This window comes from Thunnus maccoyii, chromosome 18 (assembly GCF_910596095.1).
Source record: "Thunnus maccoyii chromosome 18, fThuMac1.1, whole genome shotgun sequence".
Lineage (NCBI taxonomy): Eukaryota > Metazoa > Chordata > Actinopteri > Scombriformes > Scombridae > Thunnus > Thunnus maccoyii.
Genome location: NC_056550.1, coordinates 13,582,932 through 13,610,881, shown reverse-complemented (window position 1 = coordinate 13,610,881; position 27,950 = coordinate 13,582,932). Strand labels below are relative to the sequence as shown.

Sequence of the window (27,950 nt, the reverse complement as noted above, 5' to 3'; positions counted from 1 at the left end):
TCTCTCTCGCTGTCCTTTCTTCCTTCCGCTATGACTGTACAAATACAGTCTAAAGTATGTAGGAAGTATCATCAACTCTCTGTGATGCAGGAGCTGTGAAAGCGTTCTGAAAAGAACATATAACCATATCCAACATTGCTTTGTCGTTAGTGTGAGTCACACAGGAAGAAATCACTGACCACACAGTGTGTCACTAAGTGTGTGAGTCACATTTATCCTCACAGTTTGTTAAGTGTATTGTTTGAGATTAAAACCAGAAGTAAAGAGGGTGCTCATCATGTCATCTGTGCTGTGTACATTTAAGATCAGTAGGAGTCAGTGCCCTTAACCTCGTTGAACCTTTGCTTTCCTGTGAATTTTTTTTTCTTCCAAACTGAATCACCTTTCAGACCATTTTTAACACTTCCAGTGTGTGTGAAGGTGCACCACATATATCCCACAACATTTGTCACCCCTTAAAGTGCATTATTGATTTAGCTGTCCTCACATATTGAACTCTGTTTGTTCCTCAGATCTTTGGCAGCGAGCCTAAAGATGAAGAAACAGAGGTGTGTTTCGTGGACATCGCCTATGATGAGATCCCTGAGCGCCACTACAAGGAGTCAGAGGTGAGGAGGGTCAAGCTACTGATATTAGGATACACTGTGTGAACGAATAAATGCACATGCATGCACATGCACACATGGCAGAGATAAAGAAAGAAGGAAAGACAGATGAGATTGTAAAAGGAGAGAATAGAGGCGAGAGGATGTAGATGCAAAGAAGAACAAGGGGAGAAATGAGAAATAAAGAGAAGAGATGGCATGTACTCTGTGAGCAGAGTAAACACAATAGTGTGTTATTTCTCTCTGGCAGCACCAGCTCACTTTTGACCACCAGCTGGCCATGATGGAAGGGAGGGAAAATCATTTTTATGTGTGGGGGGGAGATGATGGACACTTGCTGTGGTGATTTGACATTTGTATGCATGTGCGCGCCCGTCTATCAGGGCGTGATGGTCATAAAGAGCTGAGCTATTAATAATCAAGAGGGGTCATGACAGCACTGCGGTGGTGTTTTATTATTGACACTCCCACTTACTCACACACACATATAAACACCTCCCACTGGGCTTTATGGTCTTCTGCTTTTGTCCACTCAGAACTAAGAATAGCACAGAGATGCCATCCAGGGCTAAACGTGGATGTCAGATGGCTGTATGTAAATATCATTTGATTTGAAAAGACAGATGGGTTTTACATACACTGCAATCACACCTGACAATGCACCACAGAGGCCGGTGTCGTGAATGAATGAACCACAGTTACCAGTGTGGTCACATGATCAATGCACTAATAGCAAGTGTGTGTTTTTGCCTGCACACAGACGTCATCACATATTTTTCGGAATTTAAATAAAAGAGAATGATAACATAGCTACTCGTTTCATACTCTTTCCTGGTTCATTATATATGGATGTTATCTATGGATGGAATAGTATGACATTATGTGAAATCAGCTTATTTGCTTTCATGCTGAGAGTTAGATAAGAAGATCGATACTACTCTCATATCTGTCCGTTCAATATGAAGCTACATCCAGCAGCCACTTAGCTTAGGTTAGCACAAAGATCGGAAACAGGGTGGACAGCTAGCCTGGCTCTCAAATGAACCTGTCTACCAGCACCTGTAAAACTCACTTATTAAAACTTTTAATCTGGTTTGTTTGAAACAATATGTTGTAATTTTAAAGGGGATTACGCATAGATGTATTATAGGAACTAGATACCATAGACAGATAGGCGCCCATTCAGTCAAATGAAAATTGCTCGCCTGATGCATTAGCCAAAAAACTTTAAAACTTTAAAATCACTTTTCTAGAAAGTTTTATGATACAAAACCTTTGTGGATTAAAAATTAATAATACAGAGTAATAATTAACCTTGTTGCACTCTGAGGTGTTCTGTCAACAGTGTTGCAGACGTCTCATTTATAATGGGGGTCTATGGGGAAATAGCTTTTTGGGCTGCAAGGGAATTTATTTGCTGCAATACGAGTGGGTACTCGGGGAAATTGGCAGCAAGGCTGAGTGGCTGCACCATATCCAGCTCGCTTAATACATCCATGGGGTTATGTGCCAGACTATTTCTTGGCTGTGTGCAGTAACCTCCTGGAGTCTTGTCATTGCTGGGTCTCCGCTGGTTGCTCCAGGAAGTTAGTGCACCCAGCCAAGAAATAGTCTGGCACATCATCCCCCATAAAACCACAATGTGTGAACATATAATGTGTTCATTGGTGAACTTTGGAGTTGCTAGTAGGCAGACTTCGTTACCTTTGAAGAGCGAGCAAAGCTAGCTGTTTCCCCCTTGTTTCCAGTCTTAGTCTGTGCTAAGCTAAGCTAACCAGCTTCGGACTGTAACATCATATTAACTGTACAAAAGTGTACAATCTTCTCATCTCTTAGCAGGAAATCATTTAAGTATATTTCCCAAGATGTCAAACCAGTCCATTAAATTTTAATTTGACAGCCCCAGGCATCTGTAGCGATGTCACTCACTTAATTTTAGTTTCAAAACTTCAGTGCATATATTTCTTTCTACGCCCATAGCTGTATTTTGCGGTTTCATTGTCATTTAATTGTTGAGGAAATTGTTCAGGAAATTGTTCAGGAAACGCTTCATCAAATCTGGAAAAGTTTAAGGTGAAATATAAATTGACACAATATTTCAAAACAGAGGTAGCTCTCATTAGATTGTTTCATCTTTTTCCTTTTTGTCTGCCAAGAAACTTTATAGCAGTTTTTATGTGCAGACAAATGCAACAGGCCTCCTCCACCTCCACTGTAAATATTTCCCCGCAGGGATGGAGAGAGTTGTGTATCACCCCTGCACACACTCTGTCACAGTCAGACATATAACCCTAAAGACAAATGAGCACTACTGTATAATTAGTCTATAGGGAGAAGTGATTAATGTATGTAAAGTCTGTGATTAGGGACCTCCTGTTGTGCAGCTTGGCTGTACTCTGCATGTAGCTGATAATGAAGGTGGTAGGTGATCCTGTCTCAGGCAGGGAGGGAGAAATTAGTGTGTGTGTGTGTGTGTGTGTGTGTGAGAGAGAGAGAGAGAGAGAGAGAGAGAGAGAGAGAGAGAGAGAGAGAGAGAGAGAAGAGAGGTAAAGTATGGGGGAAAAAAGCATTTTAATAAGGTCTTAACCAATTCTTTAAGACATTTTTTGGCTTTCCTTTCCCACATGCTCAATAATGTGATGAGATTTTCCAGATGAAAAAACATCTTATTTTCTGAACCTGCTGTCTCATGGTCTTGTAGGACTTGCGGCATTTCAAGTCAAAGAAGACTAACCGAGGCCTCCTACAGGAAGGATGGATCAACACCCAAGACCCCATCATGTGCTCCTACAAACTAGTGACAGTCAAGTTTGAAGTCTGGGGCCTGCAAACACGCGTGGAGCAGTTCGTACACAAGGTCAGGACGAAAAAAGTTCTTGGATGAATTTTTTTTTGTTGAGACAAGTTCTACAGAAATAAACTCTTACACAGCCAAACTTTTTGACCCGTATAGATTGCTGTCAGCGCCCGAAGCGTTTCATTTTCTGCTCTGAAATCATATGATACACAACCAGTCGGCCAAATCAGATGTTCCATTATCACCCTCTACAATATCTACCCTGTTCACTTCCTGCAGATTGCCCTGCACCATCTCACTTTACCTTGGCTGCACAGTTTAAACTTCTTATCTTGTATTTCCCAAATCCATTTTGCCTAGCCCTCTACAGCATCTGTCCCTCGGGTGAACTGTCCCTGTCCTCTTCTTCTTGCCTGAGGCACACACACACACACACACACAGGCAGGCATGGTCATTACTCACCTGGTAACGCCAGGAGTGACTCATATTAATCACATTCCTCAGGGGGTGAACGGAAACCTTTTGCACTTAAAATGTTTTGAAACTCTCAGCGGCCTTCAGAATGAACTCAATCTGATTCACATCTTCTCTCCTTGAACTCCCTCCCTGCCTGCACCCCTCTCTGACTTTCTTCCTCTGTGATCTCGCCTCTTTTCTCTTTTCTTTTTTTTTCCAATTCTGTTCAGGTGATTCGAGATGTCCTGCTGTTAGGACACAAGCAGGCCTTTGCCTGGGTGGATGAGTGGATAGGTAAGTGTCTTTGGGTTAGTTTTATAGCTGTCGATTCGCCTCAAGATTGCTGTTTGATGTTGTGGAAAAACTAAAGTCTGTTTACCCTCATGTGGAACATAGTTTACTTGATGTAGTACAATCTGTGTGACTCAAATCCAAAGTATAGCTCATAGCAAGTATTATCAAACTGATACAGCTGATAAGGATGTCTTTTAAAGGGCTAGTGTGGCTAATTTTTAGGTTGCAAACACTGAAAAAAAATTCATATTTGATGTATTTCTATTATCTCAGGAACAGATAACAGCTGGTTTACCCATCTTTTTCATCACTTTCACATTCCTGTACATACTGTGAATATTGTATACTATTGCTTTTGGCTTGGAACATTGAAACATACATAAAAATGAAAAAAAGGTCTCTGTATGGACAGAGAACCCTCTTGTTTAGCACTTTATCCTAAAACGCCAAATGACAAAAACTCAGCGCTCAAACTGTACAAAGAAGTGTTTTTTGTATTTCATGACACTTAGTGAAATGAATGAAGCTGTCTGATTTCAGCTTCTATCCTCTGGTGGTATTAAAGCCACATACTATAGATGTGGTTTCCATGTTTATAGAAACTTCACTGTTTTCTGCTGTAGGCTCTCTTTTCATCTCCACTATTTAATGATTAATTTCTACGGAGCCCCCAAAGTCCCAAAAGAGGATATTTTTTAATCTTGTCCACACAAGTTATTATCTTGTTCTTCAGGACTATGGAGGCTCCGAAGAGTTCACATTTTTTCTGAGGCGTTATTATTTAACTTACTCTCTAAGCACTGTGCTCCAAGCAACCTGTCATAAATGTTTCATTATCTGCTTTGCACAAACTGCTGTAATAACAGATGCACAGATGTAACCATGCACGTACTCACAAGTGCACATATAAAACGATGCTCTCCCTTCTGATAGGTGTTGGATTTGAACCACTTGGCATGAACCCTCTCTGATCAGTATATTCCTGACTTGGTGCTATGCAGCTTTCTTTTTGAAGAATCCCAGGACTTATGTAGCTTCTGATAGAGATGTCAGAATAATCAATGTAACATCAGAGACTGAGTGTGTAGTGGGCAAAGCTAACCATCACTGCAATATTAAACAGATAGATTTAGATATATTTAGCACAAATATTTCAAAAGAGGCTATTTTTACAGGCCAATAAAAGACACTGGAGACATTCTTTAATGTTTTTTTAATTAGTAAATATCATAGTATGTTTGGAAGCTTCTTATATAAGCCAAACCAAACAGTAAGTTCAGGTGATTTAATACTTATAGGGCATCTTATTAAACTTAATAGACATTGCTGCATGTTCACAGTTTGCTATTTTGTATATCGTATAGCTATATTCCTTTCTCTTGTTGTCTTGACATAGAACCCACATAACCATAAGCCAACATCTTCTGTAGAATTCAATTATGAACTTACCTTCATCCTCACAAATCAGGAGAGTCCTATCTCTCTTTCTAATCCTGCAATGCATCCATCCCAACAGACATGACCATGGAGGAAGTGAGAGAGTACGAGCGTGCCACACAGGAAGCCACCAACCTGAAGATCGGCACCTTCCCCCCAGCCATCGCCATCACAGCGACGCCCCTGCCATCCAGTACCCGCAGTGGGCCCAACAGCGCCCCGTCCACTCCCCTCTCCACCGAGGCCCCAGAGTTCCTGGCAGTGCCGAAGGAGCGTCCCAGGAAGAAGTCAGCTCCGGAAACCTTGACCCTGCCGGATCCGGGCCGCAGGGATTCACTCTTCAAACTGCCCAGCTTCTTCTCCTGGAACTCCAGTCCACAGCCAGAATGAAAGCAGGGCTGTCCCACTGGTGAACGCCCTCGACCTGTGGATCAGTGGAGGATGCCTGCCCAGCACATCCCACATTGCCCCCTCAGCCAGCTGAAGTGAATGAGACTTTTCACTGTCCTGGTGATCCCAGCCTCCCCCTCCCTCCCTCCCTTCCTCCCACCCCTCTCTCTCAGCAGACTCGCCAGTGTTACAGCAAAGCCAACAGCTCTCAGACTGCCTTTACAGGTACAGGCAGGCAGCCTGATCTCCAAAGCAAAAAGTCCTGCAGGTGTAAAGGTAATAGCTCATCCCATTGAGAGTCTAATAAAAGCAACTGGAGACTCTTCATTATCACCTTTTCCTCAGATAACAGCCAGCCAGCACCACGCATCAGACAGTAAGAACTACGGAGTCCAATTAGCCAGACTGAGTGTAGCGTACATTCCTGAAAATGTTTCACCCCTCAGAGCATCACCTTGCTTTTTATCCGAGCTCAGGGTGTGTTGATAAGATATGATGAGATTCAATCACTGCACATAAACTTTAAATGTACAGAACTTGAGTTTTTGCTTTACCTTTAGCATCGGGATCTCTCTGGCTTTGTTAACTGGAGCTTGTGGTTTATGGTATCTATTTATGTGGTTGGGACTTTTTGACAGATTCATGTTGGCCACTGTATCAGTTGAGTATTATGGTTTTCACAGTAAGGTGTAAGGTGATTGTGTATTCTTGTAAATACTGTATGAACATTGAATAACCAGTGAAATGTCAGTACTTCTAAAAGAATATCATATCCAGTGACGAGGCCGCTATGAACTTGCTGTTATGTATTTTAAAAGACAGGATTCTCGCTATCTTCTGTAAGTGTTTGTTTATTATAGTGAGTTCTGTCAGCCATAATGTCTTCAAATGACTTATGTAATTGCATGATTTTGACTGCAGGAGCTGTTCTCTGTTTTATCTGCCTCATACTTGATGTTGTGTTTTAAATGAGTTTTTACAAACTGGTTTATATGTCGTTTTGCTCCTATAATCATTTCAGCTGTATTCATTTTCAGTCATGCTGTTAGTGGGTTTTGTATTCAGTAGATTAAATGAAATAAAATACTGTTGTAGCTGTAATTGTGTGAGGAGTCTTTGCTAAAAGACCATTTGTTTAAATGGAATTAAACAGAACCACTTAAAGCAAGTAAACTTATTATCTAAGACAATTCAGAAGCAAAAGGATTTATTAAAATTTAGAGATGATGAAGCACTTGTGGGACATATGAAATATTTCCTACGACTTCACTCATAACATGACTTCAAATATCAGCAGACTAGATGTATCTATAAATGCTAACGATGAAACCCTGTTATTTTTCTGACCTCAATTAATGCTCTGTGCTTTCATTTATAGTATATTTAAAATAACTTTTTGAACATTGTACATTTTTGCACTTTGATTTTTCATCAAAAAATCTCTTGCACACCTGAATCATCTTTGTGACAGGTACGTGGAGTAGACACGTACTTCAAGGAAGAAGGGACATCTGCACACTGTCTTCACTCGCTCAGTAAAGATTCGTTAATATATATACGTTCTGGTCAAAGACCTTCTTCAGGTATAATTCCATTAATGCACTTTGATTTCTAACTGCTCATGTCTGAGCTCAAAGATAATAAGACTTTTATAAAGCATTTTATAATCGTCAATAATGAAAATAACCATCAGTTGCAGCCCTAATGACTATTCATTTCCGTGGTCAATTGGTTTTTTTTTATTCATACTATAAAACTGGTATTTTTACACTACAGTTGGTTCCATGAAGTAGGAACAAACAATTGTTCTGGAAACTTTTGTGAGTGCAGTCCCAGGTCAAGATGGACACGTTTCAACTCAAGTCACATCCTAAACTTTAGGTTTCAAGTCCTAAATGAGTCATAAAGCATTACTAACCTAATTAAACACTATAACAATACCTATACACCATTTTAAATCAGACGTGTGTTCAACCGTCCAACTTATGACTCAAGTCTGCACCTGTGGAGGACACTATAGTTCAGTTTTAGTTATCACAGTCGATAATGTTCTGAATGCCGAAACACTTGTTTCTGCTTTAAAAACACACTGGTTTACATTTGACAGCATAAATCCATTGGCTGCTCTTTCCGATTCACACACATTCATGTAACCTCTTGTCAATGGACCACACAGGACTCAAGTTTTACAAAAATTTTGAACATTTTATTTTAAAAAATGATGACCTGAAGGTTTCAGTGCTTGACAGAGATGTTGGCAAACAACACATGACTTTTAAGAGTTTAACTAAGTGTCACAAACTAACTCTATACTCTTAATGAACAGTGTGTTTGGCCTACACTCTACAGAATGCTTCTTTCCCCATCACAAAACATAATACAATAAATATTACACTCATGTGGCTCATGTTTTTTATCTATAAACAATACCACCACATAATCCCAAAGCAAATTTTACTCAATTCTCTACTCCAGATTAATGACTAAATGTCAAAAATGTGAGTCAACAACGACAAAGTTACGCCTTGTTTCCTTAACAAAAGTTGGAGCTTAAAATGTGCAAAGTTCAGTTTGACCACAAAATGTTATTATGCCATATTTCTTTTAAAAGCAAGAATATATAAACCTTAAAAACACAGGATAAAATATTAAATACATTTGTTGAAAAATAAGTGTTTGTACAACTGAGGTATAATGACACCACAACAACAAATAAAGTTAGGTTTTGTTTTTCCATCCTTATGTGTAAATCGACCCGGTTGATAAATGTCCAAGTGCAAGCAAAGAACAAGGCATGACTTCACTTCCTGTGTGCGTGATTGTGCCGCTGTTCCCTCGTTAACTGTCCTCTGCATCTTTGGTGAAACTATTCTCTCTCTGTCTCTCCTTGAGGTTACGCATGGCATTAAGGAAGAATTCATACCAAAAGAAAGTGAAGCCTGTTGACAGTGCAGCCTTCACGAGGCTGGGAGAGAGGCCTTTAAAGAAGCCTCGGACACCCTCCTCTTTGGCTATTTGAACAGCGCAGTCCACCAGGCCTCTGTAACTCCGCACCTGTACATGAGAAACGGGAGATAAACATCAGACGCAAAATATGAGTTCCAACAATGTAAAACACGCACAGGAAAACTTACCTGTCCAAAGCGAGCTCTGGCTTCCTCAAAGCCCCCAACCTGCAGTCTCTTCTTGAAGAGGTCAAAGGGGTACGTGATTGTTTTGCTTATCATTCCAGCTCCACTGCCACATACCAGGCTTCTCAGGTTTCCTTGGACAGAGGACATAAAAAGTCACAAGACTCAGGCAAACTGCTGTGTGTGTGTGTGTGTGTGTGTGTGTGTGTGTGTGTGTGTGTGTGTGTGTGTGTGTGTGTGTAAATGTCATGTGGTGTAATAAATAATACAGGTGGGACGACGACTTTGATCTCCACTCACTGACCTCCTGAGTTTCCGGTTTTGGAAGGTGGATCCAACATCTTTTTAAAGACATTGTAGAAAAAGAACTGCAGTCCAGCATAAGGAAACACTGCCACCAGTGTAGGAGACAGGCCACGGTAAAACGTCAAGACTCCCTCTGAGCGGCACATTGTAAACACAGCATTTCGAAGGTTCCTGTACACCTGAAGTGAAGAAGGATAAGTATCAGAACAAAAAAATACTTGATCAATACAACAACAAAAAAAAAGAACATTGGACCAGACCAAAAAATATCACCTTTGAGGCTTTTTTAAGACAAAAGATTTGATTGGATGTTTTAGCATATTTCCTTATATGGGTGGTAAAACTTCATCCTCTGGGAGTTTAGTGAGTCTCTGACTTGATTCTGGCCAGGAAGATTTGTTGTATACCATCCCATCTGTCCCTCCATGTTCCCTTTCTGTCTCTACTATCTGCTGTCAATAAAGGCTGAATATACATGCACATAACAGTCTTATAAAAACCTGAATGTCTCAGTCTATGGGGAGGTTAATCAATTAAAAAAAACTGTGCACAAAACTTTTTATTTACTCACTCCTGAGTTTCCAACTTTGAGATTTTATTTTATTTTTTAAATACTAGAAAAAATATGACTATGAGTTGATGTAAGAGACTCTTCACTACAACCAAAGATGACTTTGTGACAGTTTTGTTAGCTGGTGTGTCCCACCTTAGGTTCTCCCTGAGCTGCAAAGCGCGTGCGCAGTGTGTCCAGAGGCTGGCAGACCACTGTAGCAGAGCAGGCAGCCACCCCGCCACACACAAAGTGTACTCCTGCCGTCTGGCTCTCATATGGCGTCATCTTGTGGACCACCTCAGTCAGACACTCAAAACTGGCAAACTGCAAAGCACACATTCACAGTTAGGCGAACACAAGTCAAATGCTTCACTAAGATAGACTAAGATAGACACAGACTTCACCTGGACAGCCCCGAAACACACGGAGAGGAGCTGTGCAGGGATGTGTCCCTTCCAGAAAGCAAAGAGCCCCTCCTCTGCATGGATGCGACGAGCTGCCTGAAATAACCCCCAGTATCTTCCCTCCCGCCTCTGTGAAGACACGCACTCAATCTGCAGCTGCGGGAGGAGAAAGAAATACTGATGAACATACAAGGTTGAGACACACAGCGGTACATATGTCTTGATTATTACAGTTGTGATGCAAGTAACAACTCCTGCAAAGAAAACTAGTAGTAAAGTAGACCGTGACTGCTTGTTTATATCAACATTTTTCTGGTACATCTACGTTTTGGCAGTTGGAAGCACAGCTGCCACAAGTAAACAATTTAAGAGATCAGACATTTGCACACAATAAGCACAATGGCTAATCATTACCTGAAATCTGATTTTAATGACATCAAAGGGGCTGACGAGGGCTCGGGTGACCATCCCAGCAGCTGACCCAGCAAGGGCTGCTTCCTGTGAGGAGAGCGCTGATCCCTGAGCTCCGGGGTCGTAACCCACCATGTCTCCAAAGCGTCAGGTTCCTCTCAATACTGCAGACAGAAACTATTAATAATTTGTGCTGTAATGTATGCTGAGCTTTATATTTACATTTGAAGAGAAAATAACTTTAAGGACATATATGCCTATGCATATTAAACAAAAGTATCATCCTGAATCATATGTTACATATCGCTTATCAACAAAAATATTCAGGAGGAAACAAAATGTATGAGCTGTGGGTTTTAGGAGAAGTAGAAAGTGTTTGTGTGAGTTTTTCTTTTGTATCATACTGCGATGATTTGAGAGTGTCAGTTTTCTATAAAATAGCTTGACAAATCCTTAAAATATTCTGGTGTACAGATGATCAAGAGTGGACTGGTTGTTCAATTTTGACGTGTTTAAGTTTAAGTGAAGATGGATTATTTAATTAGTATTTGTTCTAATTTCTCTGGTATAATACAGCAGTGGGGGAAGAAGTAGTCAGATCCTTTACTTCAGTAAAAGTAGCAATCCAACAATGTAAAGGCACTCCATTACAAATACAAATCCTGCATTTAAAATGTTTTACTTAACAGAAGTAAGAAGTATTAGCAACAAAATGTATTGACCATGCAGATTGCCCCATTGCAGAGTGTTATATCAAATCTTAATCTTCAAAGTAAATAGTTGCCTTGGGAAAGCAGTGGATTAAAAAAAAAGGTTGAATATTTGCCTCAGAAATGTAGTGAAGCAGAAATATACAGTAGCAATAAATAAATAAATAAAAAGGAACAAAGATACACTAGTAAAGTACTAGTACTTCAAGAAGTGGCTTAAGTTAACTAGTTATTTGTTTTTAAACTATTGTTATATAGTGCGTGTTTCGTCAGAAGTTTGTGAATTTTGCTGTAAACATGAAGGTGTGAAAAAAAATCTAATTAGTTTTCTTGATGTTTTGACTTTTTATTTGAACATGTAAAAGCACAGTTCTGTATCTGGTCCATAATCAATTATGGACTTGTAAGCTCAGTAGTTGTCTGCATGACACAGTAATAACAACTTCATTCATACATTCATGTTTTTAAGAGTCTGTTGCTGCAGGACTTTGTGGTGCATCTGGGCCGCATTTTTATGCTGTAATAAACCCAAAATATTTCCACATTATTATTGTATCAATATCTAGACAAAAACAAATAGTCAGAGCTGTTTTATAATATAATACTAATACAAACAGGCATGAGATTTTATGAAGACCAGATACTGCAACATGTAGAGGACAAGCCGGGGGACCTTGGCACAAGCTGAGCTAAGCTAACAACAACAACAGCAGCTGTTTACTTTGCACCGACGTTCAGAGCTACAACAGGTGACACTTACCTTGCTGTAAAGGTCTTTCATAAATACAGCTACAGCTACGGTACTGAACTCCGACATGTACACAAGCCAGCATTAACAGGACGAGAACTTCATGTTCCGAGCACACGCCATGAATTACTGATAATACTTCCGGGTCAGACTCAAAGGATAAATGTCGAGGCGAGATGAGTCCCTGCCTCACTCTGCCTTGACGCAGGAAGAGTAGTACTGTGCAAAAATTAATATACATATATACATCCGAAATTTGTTACAATACAATAACAATAATGCTTTTTTGGCAAAACAATAATTTGAAAGTATATTTGCCTGTCTGCCCAAAGCAATTTGCTACCAATTCCCAGAGGAATTTCAGGGTATTAGGAACAACCTCTCCTTCTTCAATTTGTCTCTAAGTAATACTACAGTGACACCACTCTATATGTAATCCCATATAAGGGAAAATTTGTTTCAAAATCCAATGGAAAAAATGTGGGAAAAAATCATCAATATATTCAATTTTAATGGAAGTTCTTTGATTACAGAACATTGTTGTGTATAAAGCACTGTGTAGGAGAACCTATGGTGGCCGCGAAACTCGTGAAAAATAAGACCCTCTTTAGAGCCAGTCTTTAGTTTGTTTGTTATGGGCTACTGTAGAAACTTGGGGGTGCAACATGGCGGGCTCTGTGGAAGAGGACCCGCTCCCTATGTAGATATAAAGGGCTCATTCTAAGCTAACGAAAACACAACAATTCTTATTTTCAGGTAATTATACACTAATTAAAACATACTTGTGAACATTATATTCAGTTTCTGCCAATATTTCTACCAATTCACCCTCCTAAATCTTACACACTGGTCCTTTAGGGGAGGGGGGATTTATCTTGCCATGACACTTCATCTTTGAAAGGTTGTGTCCAGTAACGTCTGATTACATCTACTCATCTGGGATCAGCTTAGATGCGAAAACTGATCTGAAATAGGTAAACTTTCGCACATTGTTCACGAAATGTAAGTAATTGGTTAAATCATATTTTTTCTACTTACTCGATATGTAACGTTAAGCCGCTTTTCTCTTCTTTCGGGCGGGCGGAACGTTTGGTGTAGTTATAAAACTTGACGTTAATTGCTCTTAACGTTAACGCCAGGTTACTGCAACTGAGCATCAAGCTAGCTAACGGTAGGTTAGTTCAATATTAACGGTCAGGTTTAGTTTTTTACGTGTGTCGACAACAACACGACAAAGCAATGTTAACGCTACATTTTACATAAATTTTTTTAAACCCTGCAATAAACCAAAATAACGTTAGTCAAGTTTACGTTTAGCTAACGTTATGTTGAGTAGATGTAACCTGTAACTTGTGATGCACATGTGACCTAACGATACATCTCAGCCTAGAAGTTGATATCATACCGATTCAATCCACACTTTGTTCTTGCGTTGTGAATTAAATGTGTCGATTTGAGGTATTGTGTGACCCTTTTTGACCCGAGTTGGCCCGTGTAATCCCTCCTATCCCTCTGTGAATGAGCCAGTTTGATGACAGTACAGGATTTTGTGGTTATTGTTGTCTCACAAATTCTCCCGTGGTGTCTGTCTGTAATGTAGTTTGTGCCCAGAGTTGAAGTGGAATCATAATGTGTTTAAAAAGCTTGCATTTTGGGGAAAAAAAATACACCTGTAAAATAATGTTATAAAGTGTTGTCTGTACCTCACAGTGTGACAGCTCTCAGGTGTGTTTTGGGTGCTTCCACCTATAATGGAAAACTCCACTGAGGATTACAAGATCCAGTCGTTTGACCAGGATACACAGATGCTGCTGAAAACAGCCTTGAAAGGTCAGGTTGTTGCCCTTTTACTATGAGGGATTTCAGCATAACGTCAGTGTTGCAAAACCTTTCAAATAATCTACAAAACTTTGAAATTTAAATAAGATATGATCACTGTGCATCCACCATGAGAGTGATCTTAAATCATCTTTTGTTAAATGCATTTTTCTGTCTTTCAGATCCAAGTTCAGTGAACCTGGATAAGGTATCCAACATCATCGTGGATCAGTCTTTGAAAGACCAGGTGTTCAGCAAAGAAGCTGGACGCATCTGCTACACCATCGTGCAGGTCCTTACTGCTGCTTGTCCATCACAGTATATCAGTAGATGTTGTACATACAGTAATAGTCAAAGGACTTTTTTTCTTCATTTTTTACTAGTTTCTACATTGTACAACAATACTGAAGCCATTTAACATAAATGGAATTATGTAGCAAACAAACAAGTGTCAAACAAACCAAAATATGTTTCATATTTTAGATTCCACCTGACAGTATGACAGTACTTTGAGGAATCTTAAAATATGAAACATATCCTGTTCTGTATGTTGTTTGTATTTATTTGAACTTGAATTATAAAACACTATAACAATTAAAAGTTAAAAAAAATATACTACATGATTCCTTATGTGTTATTTTAGAGTTCTGATGTCTTCAGTGTTGTTTTACAATGTAGAAAATAGTAAAAAAATAAATAAGAAAAACCCTTGAATGAGTCGGTGTGTACAAACTTTTGACTGGTACTGTAGGTGTTTGTTTAGGGTATTGCCCTGATTAAGACACTGAGCATAATTGAGACAGACGGATTAAAGAAACTAAAGTGATGCTTAAACATCATTGAGACTCTTTAACCTTCCCTCCCTTATCAAAGCCTAATCGCTGGTTTACACTCGAGCAACAGGAGGCTCTTAAAGCCAGCTTACCAGCACCTCTTATGTTTCCTGACTTTTTGTCCACACTCTACCCTCTTTCTGACCTCATTTCTATGTTCACCTCATTCAGGCTGAGGCCAAGCAGAGCAACGGGAACGTGTTCAGGAGGAACTTGCTGAACCGGCTCCAACAGGAGTTCAAGGACCGTGAGGAGACAAGGGGGCGTTCGCTGCAGGAGTGGGTCTGCTACGTCACTTTCATCTGTAACATCTACGACTACCTCAAAGTAAGAGCCAGAGACAGTCTGAAGAAAAACATGTATACAGTAACACAATCATGTTATCATATTGATAATTAAGTAGCAGATTTAAATTTCCTGAAACTTCTCACAGACATGAACACTGTGTATGTGCCTCTCTTGTTGCTGTCAGTGGTGGGAAAATGAGCCTGGAGCTCAGGTTTCATCCTTGATAATAGCCATTGTCGTTTTTTATGTGCTGTGCTCATTTTCCACTTGTGTGAAAGGGATGCAAAGATGTGAAAGGAACAAAAAAATTTGCTTTCCCCATGTCTTGACACTCAGGTGAACAATATGCCAATGGTGGCTCTGGTCCATCCTGTGTATGACTGTCTGATGAGGCTGGCTCAGCCTGATGCTCTCATGAACGAGGAGGAGGTGAGGAAGAGCCTGTGGTTATTTATTCTCGTTAAATTTACTTGATTTGGTAAAATACATAATTTTACATCTTTTTAAATGCCACATCATGTCAAAAATGGTCAAATTTCAAGCCTAGAATACATTAAAAGATGCCAGATTTCACATAGTTAGTTTTTTTTTGGAGGGGTTGATTTTTACTGTAACGAGCTGACGTCTTCTGCTTCTCCCTCTGCAGGTGGACTGCCTGGTGCTGCAGCTGCATCGCATCGGAGAGCAGCTGGAAAAAGTGAACAGCCAGCGGATGGACGAGCTGTTCTTCCTGCTGCGGGACGGCTTCCTGCTCCAGGAGGGCCTCTCCTCCATGGCCCGTCTGCTGCTGCTGGAGATCCTGGAGTTCAGGGCCGGAGGCTGGTTGCTCAGCAGCACCGCACACAAGTACTACTACAGCGAGATCGCTGACTAGGACGGCGGGTGCCGAGCAGCTGGCTGGACACCTCTCCTCAGTCACCACTGATTATTAAAAACCAGCAATCTCATGACAGGACAGCAACATCCTCCAGGTAATCAGCGGAGGGGTTTGAAAGGCTCCGGCGGTTCATAAAGACTTTTCATTTTTGCTGGATTGTTCCCTCGGTTTGAAAATATTACTAAAAGACATGGTGCCGTGGATGTGGAATGTGCAATAGTTCATAAGAAGTTGAAGTTCAGTTAACGAGGTTTAGCCACATCCTGGTACACTTTGTTTAGAAGGAACTTTTAATTTTGATGACAGCTAGAGAAGCTGTAGTTATTTTTTATGTTTTTTTTTTGTTTTTTTTTTTATCTTGCTGGCATTCCTGTTTTGAGAAAAACATTTCAAAAGTCCAACTTATTTTTTTACCAAATCCAAAAGGAGTTTGACATTCCAGTCAGACGCAGGATGATTTGGTATTTGCTTTACCTTTTTTTTTATTGTTGTGACCAATATTTTAATTAACTGAGAATCTGTATTTGAATTATTTAGTAAAATATTTTAAAGTAGAATTTAAAGATTTTACAAAAGGTTTGAATTGCAGTTCAGAGGAATTTTCTGCCTAATCTGTCCAGTAGGAATCCTGTGTTACTGTTTCTTAACCACTTGTTACGTGAGGCCGGTTTTGTGGTTTAAATTCAGGGATTTTTCTTTTATACATATATTTTCTCCTTTTTTTTTTTCTTTTTTTTTTTTTTGTTACGGAATACAGCGTTCAGCCTTTAAATAAAAGACCAAAAGATCGGTTACAGTTCATATTTAAACTGTTTCTACTGACAAATTCAAACGAATTCAGACGTCGAGTTATTTTCAGTAACATCTGGATTCACAAGTTTGTAAAACAAGTCGTGCCAATACAACAAGAACAGCCGCGTGTAATAAAAGTGACTCGACAAAGCCGAAGCTGTTGCTCGGCGTTCAAGGTGCTAGAGGAGGGATTTTTCCTCCTTTCACGTAAACGCAGGTCAGTTATGAATATGAAGCTGAGTATTTTTCATTCATTCCTTGTCAAGTAGACTTAAATTCAGGTCTCATCAGCGCGAGTAACACTACGTAACTGAACTCAGTTTAATGTTGGAGTCTGTTGATACCTTTTTGTTGATTGTAATCAGTGACGGCTTTAAGGTCTCCAACCAAAGCTGTGCCTGGGAATCAGACACACAAGTATAGGACATACAGTATGTTATTAGAGCTGCAACTAACTATTATTTTTTAACTAATCTGCCAAATCATTTCTTGGTTAACGTCCATTGCAATTTCCTGTATCCAAGGTGACTCGGATATAGGAAATATAGGACTTCAAATAGCTTATTTTGTCTGACTAACAGTTCGAAACTCAGAGATATTAAGTTTAATATCACTTAAGACTAATGGATTCTCAAAAATAGTTGCAGATTTATTTTCTGTCAACTGACTAATGGCTCAATGATTTCAGCTCTAAATGTTACGCTGTTTAAATTATTACATCTCCTGCATGTGTAATATGTAAATAAGACAAATGACAAATCAACCACTGATCAGTCCAGTTAAGAATGTTTAAAAAAAAAAAAAGGAAAATAATTTAACGAAGACACTTTGTCCCACAATCCTCTTTTCTAGAGCAGCGGTAGAAGATTTTACGTTTAAGCTCTGGTATCTGTCATCACATTCAGACCAAGCGTAAACAAAAATGAGGGTAAAATAGGTTTAGAGATGTATTAAATGGATCCTAAAGAGTTAAATTAGGAAGTTTGAGTGCTTTAGACACTAAACGATGTTTGTTTTATTACACCGTTGCAACATTTTTACATTACTCAATACCACTTTTTTATGGTTGGGTTGTACATTTAATGCAGATGTATTTGTTCTAATAAATCTTGGAAGTTTTTTTTCCTTAATTCAGTTTTATGTGTTTATTGTGTGGCAGCATCACTGTTTATTGTACACGATACAAAAAGTGACCTTATGTGGTAACACGGCATTCATTATTTACAATGTGTCACTGACTCCTCCGTGACTCCAGTCGGTCAGTCCTCAGTTAAGAGTCCTGAAGTGTTTCTTTCGCTCTTTACGCTCACGACACCCGCAGCAGCTCTACCACCAGCGGTAGTGGGCGTAGGCTCTGTTGGATTCCGCCATCTTGTGCAGCTCGTGCTTCTTCTTGATGACGTTGCCCTCCTTGATCGAGGCCGCCAGCAGTTCCTGGGAAAGTTTTTCATACATGTGCATGCGCCGGTGTTTGTTGTCCCTGCACTCTGTGATCATCCACTTCATAGCGAGGAAGCGACGCCGGTTGTCCGTAAGAGGAATGGGCACCTAAGGTGGAGGTTGAAGACCAATCAGAATGTGATTAGATTACTTTATGTTTATGCTTTGTTGGCATAAATTCAACAAAAGAGCGTTTTTCTGCCTCGTCACTGACCTGGTAGAACTTTCCGCCTTTCTGTATGCTGGCCAGTCCGACAACAGGCTTACAGTTCTCCAGAGCCTGGTGGAAGATGGTGAAGGGGTTACACTCGATCTCCTCTTTCTTCCCTTGTGGAGCTTTGTGGTATTTCTCCACCTGTTTCCTCTTTATGTTCTCCAACGTCTGGGGAAAAGAGAAATAGCAGTATTTAGTATTTTATAATTAGGTCAAGAATGAATGAGTTCTTCAAGCGATGTGCTTCCTCACCTCTATCATGATCTCTCTGGCCAAAACCTTGTCTCCATGTTTCATCATCATGTTGACGAATTTACTGAGAAGAAAAGACAAAAATGATCATCAGACACGCACAGCTTTGACTTAAACAAGACGCCGCGACTGACTGATGTTAAGTTTGTTCTACCTGAGGACTGGATCGCTGAACACAGAGCTGGTGACGCCGCTAGTCGCTGCCTTGATGGGTCGGAGCGCTTTGAGCTCCCGCTGCTCCTTCTCCTCAGCGCTGAGCTCCGTCTCTGGTTTGCTGTAGGCCTCCTTGCTGACCTCTGGCTCCAGATAGTACGGGTTGTATCTGCTCCATCTCACCAGGAACACCCTGCAAACACACCAGAGAACAAAGTTTCTGTGTGTATGCTTGTGAGGAGTGGAGGGCCGTTTCAAATCCGGCACTTGTCTGACTTGATTTGAATGTGTTTTTTAAAATATATTTAGTGATATTATCAATAGCACACTAAACGTTTTTGATAGTTTTGTGTGGATGAGTGCTGAAATGATTAGTATCAACAGAAAATTAATAGCCAACACTTCTGATCTTTGATTGTAGCTGCAACTAATGATTCTTTTCATAATTAATTAATCTGCCCATTATTTTCTCAATGAATTGTTTGGCCTATATCACATCAGAAGACAGTTTAGAAAATGCCTGTTACAATTTACTAGAGTATTAAGTGATGTCCTCTAATGTCTTGTTTTGTCCAACCAGCAATTTAAAAACAGAAAAAAAATCAATTTACTAAAACACTATGACAAAGAAAAGCAGTTGATTTTCACATTTGAGAACCTTAAACAAGAGATTGTTTGGGTTTTTTACTTAATAATGACAAACAATTAAACAATTATCAGAAGTTGCTGATTAATTTTCTGTAGATCAACTCATCATTGCAGCTCTAATTAATTCTTTAAGTCACATGCTAAGTAATAATGGTAAACAGTGTCACAAACGTGAAGATTTCCTGCTTTTTTCCATTTAATGGCAAGTGTATCTGAGTATCTTTGGTCGGACAAAACAAGACTTTTGAGAACATCACCCTGAGCTGTGGAAACGTGATTGGCAATTTTCTCTTTTTCTCATTTATTTTATTCATTATAGAACTGTTGAACCAACAGAGTTCTTTAAAAATGCTTCACAACATACTGGTAAGATTACCAGTATGAAGAAGAGGAATATTGAGAGGATACAGTATTCAGTCAAGAAATATAGACATCGTTGCTTACTTAGATTTTACTTCCTCTTTCCCAAAATAATCTCTTAACCTGACCGAATACCTCAATATCAATATTGAGACAATATTATAGGGATGACTATTGGTGTTTCACAAAATATTTACACAATGAGATTTTTGATAATCATCAATAATGTGGATACAACTAGAACAGTCTGCTTAGTTTAGAAAATGACACTTTTACTGTAATGCAGCTTTTAAAACCAGGAAAAGACAACACTTATGCCATATCACTATATATCAAAAATCTAAGACGATATAATATTGATATATTGTCCAGCCCTATTTAACAGTACATTGGAGTTGGAATTTCTCACAGAACTCCTCATGCTGTAACGAATGTCCATTATCATCCATAAATGAGCAGCAGCCCAAATCCCTTCCTGCTCCTCTATATACATACTTATTCCACACTGGTGTGTTATGTGGTGTAAAGTTATATTTATATATTAATTTCCAATAGAGAAGAACTCGCTGATGGAAAGTAGAAAGTTTAACTAGTAATGAGCTACAATCAAACTCACAACATAGTAAAAAGTCTACTCCATCCATTTTTTTGAAAAATCACATTGGGGACACTAAACCAGAAGAGTGTCCCTTGTTACTGATGGTTCAGAAATATCAGTCATGACATTGTTCGCTGCGCAGCCGCGTCAGTTACGTTTCTATTTTCGTTTTCTAATAAAGACAAATATCCGCCTGCGGTACAAATATATCAAACAGAGTGCTGACACCAACTGATAATTGCTTGCGTCTATAAATGTGATAATTACCTCGGTGTCCAAGGTTTTAATAATCCTGAGAGGGAGGCAGACATCTTGGAAATGTGAGCGTCAGTTAGGACCCCGGGAGGTACAGGTTAGTATCTCCTGCAGATGCCTTAAAAAAATAAAAGCAGCCTATCATTCGGCAGGTTTTAATTTCAATACCGTGGTGAAATACATTTGTTTTAAATGGTATACATTGTGTGATATTTAGAAAATAAATCCAAGGAATACATTTGTAGTCTCGCGCATACACTGATGACATCACGCGATGTTTTTAGTGCTATGGCGTACCAGGAAGGGGAGTCGCTTGAATCATGGCTCAGTGAGTGATAAATCCGATTTTATGAATGAAATAATGTGGTTAATTAGCTAAATACATCGCTTCAGACTGTAGGGGCGTTAAACCCGGCCGTGGGGAAGCTGTCAGCGCGCTGATATCTGCTGTTTCACAGCTAGTAGAGAGTGTTGGGGTGCTAGCAGTGTCTGCATCATTAGTAGGGTGGGTGGAGAGCTTTCATAAACACTGTGTGGGTCTTTAATAGGGAGGATTAGACATTTCTCGGTCCCAGCAATCTTAAAAGTGTATCAACGAAATTGCTCTCTCTCGTTAAAGCGTCGTTGTTAAATGAACCTTTCTCAGGGCTGTTTCCTAGTCTGTGGCTTGGTGGAAAGGATGTAATATCACAAGTGTTTTTACTTCTGTTCAAAGTCAGTGTCTCAACTCCTTTCATCGTTCGAAAGTGATGTTTCCTAACGTTAGCAGGAATGTTTGGACTTAATTTAACAGATTTTTGTCCCCAATAAAGTTAAAGAAATTCTTATCCCTGCAATGAATTCAGTCACAATTTTAGACTTTTAAATGTTTCCCCTTTATTTTCCTTCTGCAAAAAGGAGGCTGAGTCCTTTTCTCATTTAATTTATGTCGGCATTCTTTCAAGTAACTTCTGGACTCAAACTTCCTGATTATCTGGGAGACTCATAAGGTCTGTACAGGAAGTATGGTCCTATTTTTGAATGTAGAGTCTAAGAACAACAATGAAGTTGATAACTTGATTAAAAAAAATGCTGTGTCTCAAACATTATATTCACAAAGCCAGATTTCTTCAGTTTGTTGTTTTATGTTGAACTTCAGACTTTCTATGATTCTGTCTGCAGAGTATTTAAACGTAAAAAAAGCTTTGAAGACATCTCATCTCTTGAAAAACATTGTGGACAACATTGCCGGATGATTTAAGCTGATTTTCAATATTGCTTATTCACTTTTTAAAGTTATATTTATTTATTTTTGTATGTACTGTTGTTTGTATTGTGATATTACTGTGTTGTTAATAAAGTTAAACACTGTCTGGGTCACTTTTAACAGTGACAGCTCAGTGTTTGCTGGGACTGTGCACAGATATGAAGCTGCCACTCATTACAACCTGCTATATGAATGATATGATAATTGGGCAGTGCTGCCAACAAAATAAACGCTATATCAGTAATTACAAAAGCGGAAGAATGATAAAAATTACTGCTTTGTCATGTTGACCACTAGAGTCACAGGAAGCTGTGTTCACAGTAGTACGATATGTGCATTCAAATGTACTAGGACAGCATATTGCTCTTCAAACACGCCGGTTAAATTAGTGCAAATGTCTCTGTGTGACAGATAAAGCCACCCATCCAACAAACAGACAGGAGGACTGGGAGTACATCATAGGCTTCTGTGATCAGATCAACAAGGAACTGGAGGGGTATGTCTGTGCAATATTTGCAAAACTTTTTTATTTATTTATTAATTTATTTATTGGAAAATATCATCATCCCAGAAAAAAAAAAGTTTCTCATATGGGATTTTCTTCTTGTAGTCCTCAGATAGCTGTAACATTGCTCGTCCACAAAATCCACTCACCACAAGAATGGGAAGCGCTTCAGGCTCTGACTGTAAGAAAGGCTCCGCCTACATAGATGTCAACAAGTACATTTTTTGTTTTCTCAACTGCCTTGGCATTACTGGATTGATTGATTGATTGATTGATTGATTGATTGATTTTTGCACAGGTATTGGAGGCATGTATGAAGAACTGCGGGAGAAGGTTTCATAACGAAGTCGGAAAATACAGATTTTTGAACGAGCTGATCAAAGTTGTGTCTCCAAAGGTGAGCTGCCTCTAAAAGGGTTTAGACTTTATGCTCATAAAGCTGATTTTATGTTCTACTATCAATCCTCCTTTTGATCACCTCTTGTTTCCAGTACCTGGGCGACAGTGCGCCTGAGAAGGTGAAGATGAAGATTGTAGAAATGCTGTACAGCTGGACTGTTGCTTTTCCCAACGAAGCCAAGATCAGTGAAGCCTACCAGACACTTAGAAGACAGGGTGTGTTGAGATGTGGACAGATTACATCAATTTCTCTTACTTTTCACTCCATCATTCATATTGCATGATTTTACACAATGCATGTGAGAAGACATCTTATTAATCCTGTTCTCACTTTCCTCACCAGGGCTCGTGACACGTGACCCAGAGTTACCGCTGGACAGGACTCTGATCCCCTCTCCTCCGACACGACCCAAACACCCAGTGTTTGACAATGAGGACATGGGCAAGGTGAGGGATGGAAAGGAATACAAAATCTGCTCTGCAATGTTGTGATTTCTGAATTTCCTTCATAATTTTATCAGAATCATTTGCTCTAAATGAAACACGGTCTCTCTAGATATTAGTAAAAGATGCATTTCCACTTTTACAAAAGTAAACAGATGTTTAAGTGTGTTTTTATGTGTGTGTAGCTGCTTGCTGAGCTTCTACGGAGCAAAAATCCAGAAGACCTCCAGGAAGCCAACAGATTAATCAAAAACATGGTGAAAGAGGTGAGAGATGTCAGACATGCTTGTTACTATGGGAACAGCTGAAATTAACTTTAATCATGAAAACTGTTGAACTGGGTTAAAAATTGTTCTGGCTAAGTGTGCCGTGGTGATATCGCTACAATATTTTTCATACATGACATGGATATTACTGTGTGTGTATAAAGCGTGTTGTGTCCTGTTGTTTTTGCCAGGATGAGGCACGAGTGCAGAAGGTCACGAAGCGTATAAACACACTGGAGGAGGTGAACATCAATGTCAAGTTGCTGACTGAGATGCTCTCCCACTACAATAAAGACAGCTCCTCTGACTCAGACAAGGAGATCATTAAGGTGCGTGTCTGTGCGCACACACACACACACACACACACACACACACACAAATGAGAGCAATCAGTTGTCTTATGTACAACTTTATCATTTTTTAGTCATTTTATTGTGCAAAATTTTAATGCTTATGGAATATTGTTTGGATAATGTAATGTTTACTACTGAAAACTACTGAAAATCAGACAACACCAGTACACATCAGCTTGTGTCCCTGCAGTATTTAAACTGCACAGCGCCTCCTTTGTTTTTCTCTTCAGGAACTCTACGAGCGGTGTGACAAGCTGAGGCGTGCTGCTTTCAAAATGGCCACTGAGGCCGAGGACAATGACACCAGTTTAGGTTTGGTGGCTGTTTTTTTTTTTTTCTCTTATCTGGAGAAGCTCTGTGTTCACATTTTGATTGACACTGTGTATAATCTGTGACTCCTCAGGTGACATCCTTCAGGCCAACGATGACCTCTCCAAGGTTATCAACTCCTATAAGAAGATTGTTGAAGGGCAGACGATCAACGGTGACAGTGAAGAGCCTCAATCCACAGCTGAGAGCGGTGAGAGACTTTCTATACGCACATGTTTTTGCACTTTTATATAAAAACCTGATTGCTTTTATGCTCCTGCCTAATTCACCTTCTGCAGTTCATCTTCCTCTTTGTCATACGCACTCGACAGACACCACAGACACACTGATCGACCTCGCCGGCCTCGACACTCCGAGCCCTCCTCAACCTGCCGCCCTTCCCTCGCTGTGCTCAAATCCCATCTCTACCAATCTCACGGCTTCCCCCATCCCTGTCCTGCCTCCTCCACCTAAACGCCTGGGTGGATCCCACGGCAGTCAGGGCAGCAGCCCGAGTCACCCCCCCCTCGACAAGGCCTCCACTGCGCTCTCTCTCCTTGATGATGAGCTGCTGTCTCTAGGTAGTATATCCTCACTGCAGCACCCAAAACTGTGTTAAACATAGAATATTTTCTCCTTTGTGACAATACAAATGCCTGTGGTTCTACATTCTTTCAGGACTGAATGACCCCCCTACCTCTCTGAGCAGCCAATCAAAACCCAAGTTGAGTGAAGTATCCAGTCAGTGGAGTTCCTTGCAGGTACATCTGAAATTCTTTTGTGCCAAACAGCAGATTGTTAGTCAAAGTCTAATGAGAGAGGGTGATTTTTTTTTTTTTTGTCTCCTCATCTCCTCTGCAGGCCCCAGCATCAAGCGTGGATATGTTTGGGAGTGTACCTCTTTCAGGTCCAGTGCTCCCCCCAGCTGAACCAGCCGTCACCATACACAGTCTCCAGAACCTGCAAGACCTTGCCATGATGGGCTTTTCAGATCACAAGAGGTACAAAGTTAACTACAGTATTTTTTATCTTCACTATTTAACAGAAAATCAGTGCTTTCCACCAATTGTTCTGTCTGTAGACATTTTAAAAGGTCTTGAGGTTTATTTTGTGTGCAAAATGTTCTTTGGTGATTATTTTCTATCAATGTTGGTGCTCTTATTTGACCAGTCTGCAGTACTTAAAAGTCTCTTAAATGTGATTTTCAGTTTGTCCAGCCAAATGACGAGGGGAAGCAGCTTTGGGATGCCTGTAGCGGCACCTCCCCTCATGCCTGGGCAGGGCTCTCCCTCCTCAGCCTCTCTTCTCCAGGGTACAATGCCCAGCTCCCCTGCTCTATCCCACGCCAAGACCCAGAGCCTCGGCTCGGCCCCAGGCAGCCCGCTGTTCCGCTCTCTGTCCCCCTGCCATCCTCCCCTCCAGGGCAGCCCGGCCAGAGCAACAGACATCTCCCTGAGCAATGTGCACGTCCCTCTGGAGGCCATCAGACCAAGTAAGGAGATGAGAAAGAGAGGGAGGGAGACTTAAGATGAAACTCAGCAGCTCGTTGGATAGTTCTCTTATATCTGCCTGTTCCTGATTGGCTGCGCTCTTTCTGTCCTCAGGTAAAGTGTTGCCTGTGACGGCCTACGATAAGGACGGTGTTAGAGTGCTGCTCAACTTTGCATCTGACTGTCCCCCCGGCAGGCCTGACGTGTTGGTAATGGTGGTGTCCATGCTCAACACAGCGCCACTGCCTGTTCACAATGTGGTACTGCAAGCTGCTGTGCCCAAGGTAGACTTTCCTCTGTTCATTCATGTGTCTTCTATTAGCTATGTTGTCATTGCCCAAGCTTCAACTATTTACTATGGTGCATGTCTCCATCTGTCTTCTGTGAGTTTGTTAATAAAGACATAAAAATAGTAACAGTGACTTCTCCGTTATTCTTCCACCAGTCCATGAAGGTGAAGCTGCAGACTCCATCAGGAACAGAACTGGCACCATTTAATCCTGTCCTACCTCCAGCCTCCATTACCCAGATCATGTTGCTGGCCAATCCATTAAAGGCAGGTGACATCCAAACATTTAAAGATTTTAAACAACACACACACCATAATATTTATGAGCAAGTTTCAGTAAGAACTTTCAATCTGGTAGAGAAAAGCTGAATGATTTGTGTGCGTGCGTCTTTGCAGGAGAAGGTGCGCCTGCGCTACAAACTGGCTTTCACGTTAGGAGTTCGTCCGTGCAACGAGGTCGGAGAGGTTGACCAGTTCCCCCCACCAGAGATGTGGGGTCACCTATAGCAGCGTGCAGGCCTGTCACCACTCAGCAGGGACAGACTGGTTCGTGCTCCATGAAGGGGTGTGTGTGTGTGTGTGGGGTCACATACATCCCAGAGAGAGTTTGCAGGGAAGGTGGAGAAATTCAGCTGCATTGTTAAAGTAACAATAACTTGATCTTTCAGCTTCACATTCCTTATGGTTCCTTTTGTTTTGGTCATTGTTGTTACTGGCAGTGAGATGCTAACAGCAGACACTAAAAACTTTATTTATACAGTGCTTGTATACTTTTCCGCAGACAGCTAACAAACTAAAGACTGGTCTCAAACTGGCATGATGCGTTGCAACATAACAAAATATTTTAAAAGAGATGAACTTCTTTTATTTATTCCTCTGGTTGAGCTTTTTACCCAGGACAACATACTTGAATTATTTCCAGAGATTTAGAAATATTTGGATTTGGAAAGATTTCTTAAGATGGAGTTGAAGTGGAAACTTTATCTGTTAAATAAAGAGTACTGTCACGTATTCATTGCTGCAGGAAGATAGTTGACTGTTTCATGAATATACTGCGTGACTATTTTAGCCAGCAGGATTTTTGTCATGGTTAAGTAAATTATACTAGCTAATGTGGCCCTGTTTTAGATTAGTGGACCAACAATGTTGAATATTGTGCTGGTAAGGCAACAAACAGCACTTTCGGTAAAGGTAAACAGTAATTTCTTATTATTGATATGTCATTATTACTTGAGTCTACTGAGTCCAACACTGGTTTTATTTCATGTGATTAGTTTTTTTTTCTTTTGAACGTAATGAAAAGTGATTTTTCCAGATCATCAGCATTTCAGTTATGTTTTTAGTTATAGTCGTTAGGTACCCATATTTTTTCGTTCTGTATTTAAAGAGGTTTATTCTTCTACCACTGTAAGTATTGGGAATACATTTGTCATATTTATTTTCTTTTTTAGTATTTCAGTGCATCACTGAACCTAGAAAATGTGACTTGAAAAATCTGGATTTAAATTTGGTAGCTTGAAAGAGAAATCAGTCATCAGGCAGATTTCTTTCCAGTGTGCAGCAGTGGGATATGTGGAGTGGAACTGTGCAGTGAATAACTTTGCATAAATCAGTTCACCCGATCCTCCTTTTGGTCCCTTCTCCAGTAGTCCTCAACTCATCGTCATAGGGGATGTACAGAAGTGTGTGTTAAATGTACATAGTATGTAATGTACCTATCGTTTGTTGTATGACAAGTTATGTGAACATGTGACGTGCAGATTTTGGGAGAGTGTTAGGTCTGTACATACTGTATGATGTGCCATTTGTTTGCTGCATGAAGAAATAAATATTTCTTTCAATGGATGTCAATTAAATTCTTCATATACAGGATTACTA

General features: G+C 40.1%; 5 protein-coding genes across 11 annotated transcripts in view; 3 read left to right on the top strand and 2 right to left on the bottom strand.

Annotated features, from left to right (window-relative positions):
• Positions 1-7,081, top strand: part of LOC121883420 (cytoplasmic phosphatidylinositol transfer protein 1-like) — a 51,338-nt gene extending 44,257 nt beyond the window's left edge. The window contains exons 6-10 of one of the 2 annotated variants that reach the window (XM_042391668.1): positions 513-608; positions 3,307-3,462; positions 4,090-4,153; positions 5,670-5,913; positions 6,119-7,081. In XM_042391668.1, the coding sequence (XP_042247602.1) occupies positions 513-608; positions 3,307-3,462; positions 4,090-4,153; positions 5,670-5,913; positions 6,119-6,224 (666 nt within the window). In that variant the 3' untranslated portion in view covers positions 6,225-7,081. Of the gene's footprint in view, positions 1-512; positions 609-3,306; positions 3,463-4,089; positions 4,154-5,669 lie in introns of both variants that reach the window. The other variant, XM_042391667.1, reaches the window with a different exon arrangement.
• Positions 7,082-8,164: 1,083 nt separating this feature from the next.
• slc25a19 (solute carrier family 25 member 19) lies at positions 8,165-13,360 on the bottom strand. 3 transcript variants are annotated; one of them, XM_042392130.1, is made up of 7 exons: positions 13,282-13,360; positions 10,789-10,949; positions 10,375-10,530; positions 10,124-10,294; positions 9,416-9,596; positions 9,115-9,245; positions 8,165-9,034 (listed from the first exon to the last, which is right to left on the bottom strand). In XM_042392130.1, the coding sequence occupies exons 2-7, from the start codon at positions 10,918-10,920 to the stop codon at positions 8,819-8,821; spliced, it is 987 nt and encodes a 328-aa protein (XP_042248064.1). In that variant the 5' UTR covers positions 10,921-10,949; positions 13,282-13,360; the 3' UTR covers positions 8,165-8,818. The 3 variants fall into 3 exon arrangements, with proteins under 3 accessions (XP_042248064.1, XP_042248063.1, XP_042248061.1); XM_042392129.1 differs by lacking the exon at positions 13,282-13,360 and adding an exon at positions 12,256-12,422 and having other exon boundaries at positions 10,789-10,962; XM_042392127.1 differs by lacking the exon at positions 13,282-13,360 and adding an exon at positions 12,256-12,422.
• mif4gdb (MIF4G domain containing b) lies at positions 12,979-17,981 on the top strand. Of its 4 annotated transcripts, none has more exons than XM_042392135.1 (6): positions 12,979-12,999; positions 13,954-14,073; positions 14,244-14,353; positions 15,066-15,221; positions 15,519-15,611; positions 15,829-17,981. In XM_042392135.1, exons 2-6 carry the CDS (start codon positions 13,995-13,997, stop codon positions 16,054-16,056), a joined length of 666 nt encoding a protein of 221 aa, XP_042248069.1. In that variant the 5' UTR covers positions 12,979-12,999; positions 13,954-13,994; the 3' UTR covers positions 16,057-17,981. The 4 variants fall into 4 exon arrangements, with proteins under 4 accessions (XP_042248069.1, XP_042248067.1, XP_042248066.1 ...); XM_042392133.1 differs by lacking the exon at positions 12,979-12,999 and adding an exon at positions 13,114-13,217; XM_042392132.1 differs by lacking the exon at positions 12,979-12,999 and adding an exon at positions 13,133-13,245.
• Positions 17,982-20,888, bottom strand: mrps7 (mitochondrial ribosomal protein S7). Its single transcript, XM_042392131.1, has 5 exons — positions 20,784-20,888; positions 18,912-19,103; positions 18,758-18,821; positions 18,506-18,673; positions 17,982-18,399 (listed from the first exon to the last, which is right to left on the bottom strand). Exons 1-5 carry the CDS (start codon positions 20,825-20,827, stop codon positions 18,178-18,180), a joined length of 690 nt encoding a protein of 229 aa, XP_042248065.1. The 5' UTR covers positions 20,828-20,888; the 3' UTR covers positions 17,982-18,177.
• On the top strand, positions 20,880-27,917 carry gga3b (golgi associated, gamma adaptin ear containing, ARF binding protein 3b). The gene is made up of 17 exons (XM_042392126.1): positions 20,880-21,099; positions 22,429-22,513; positions 22,628-22,703; positions 22,821-22,919; positions 23,014-23,137; positions 23,265-23,368; positions 23,551-23,631; positions 23,823-23,960; positions 24,215-24,296; positions 24,388-24,504; positions 24,626-24,874; positions 24,972-25,054; positions 25,155-25,294; positions 25,502-25,785; positions 25,898-26,067; positions 26,229-26,339; positions 26,469-27,917. Exons 1-17 carry the CDS (start codon positions 21,033-21,035, stop codon positions 26,577-26,579), a joined length of 2,121 nt encoding a protein of 706 aa, XP_042248060.1. The 5' UTR covers positions 20,880-21,032; the 3' UTR covers positions 26,580-27,917.
• Positions 27,918-27,950: the final 33 nt, after the last annotated feature.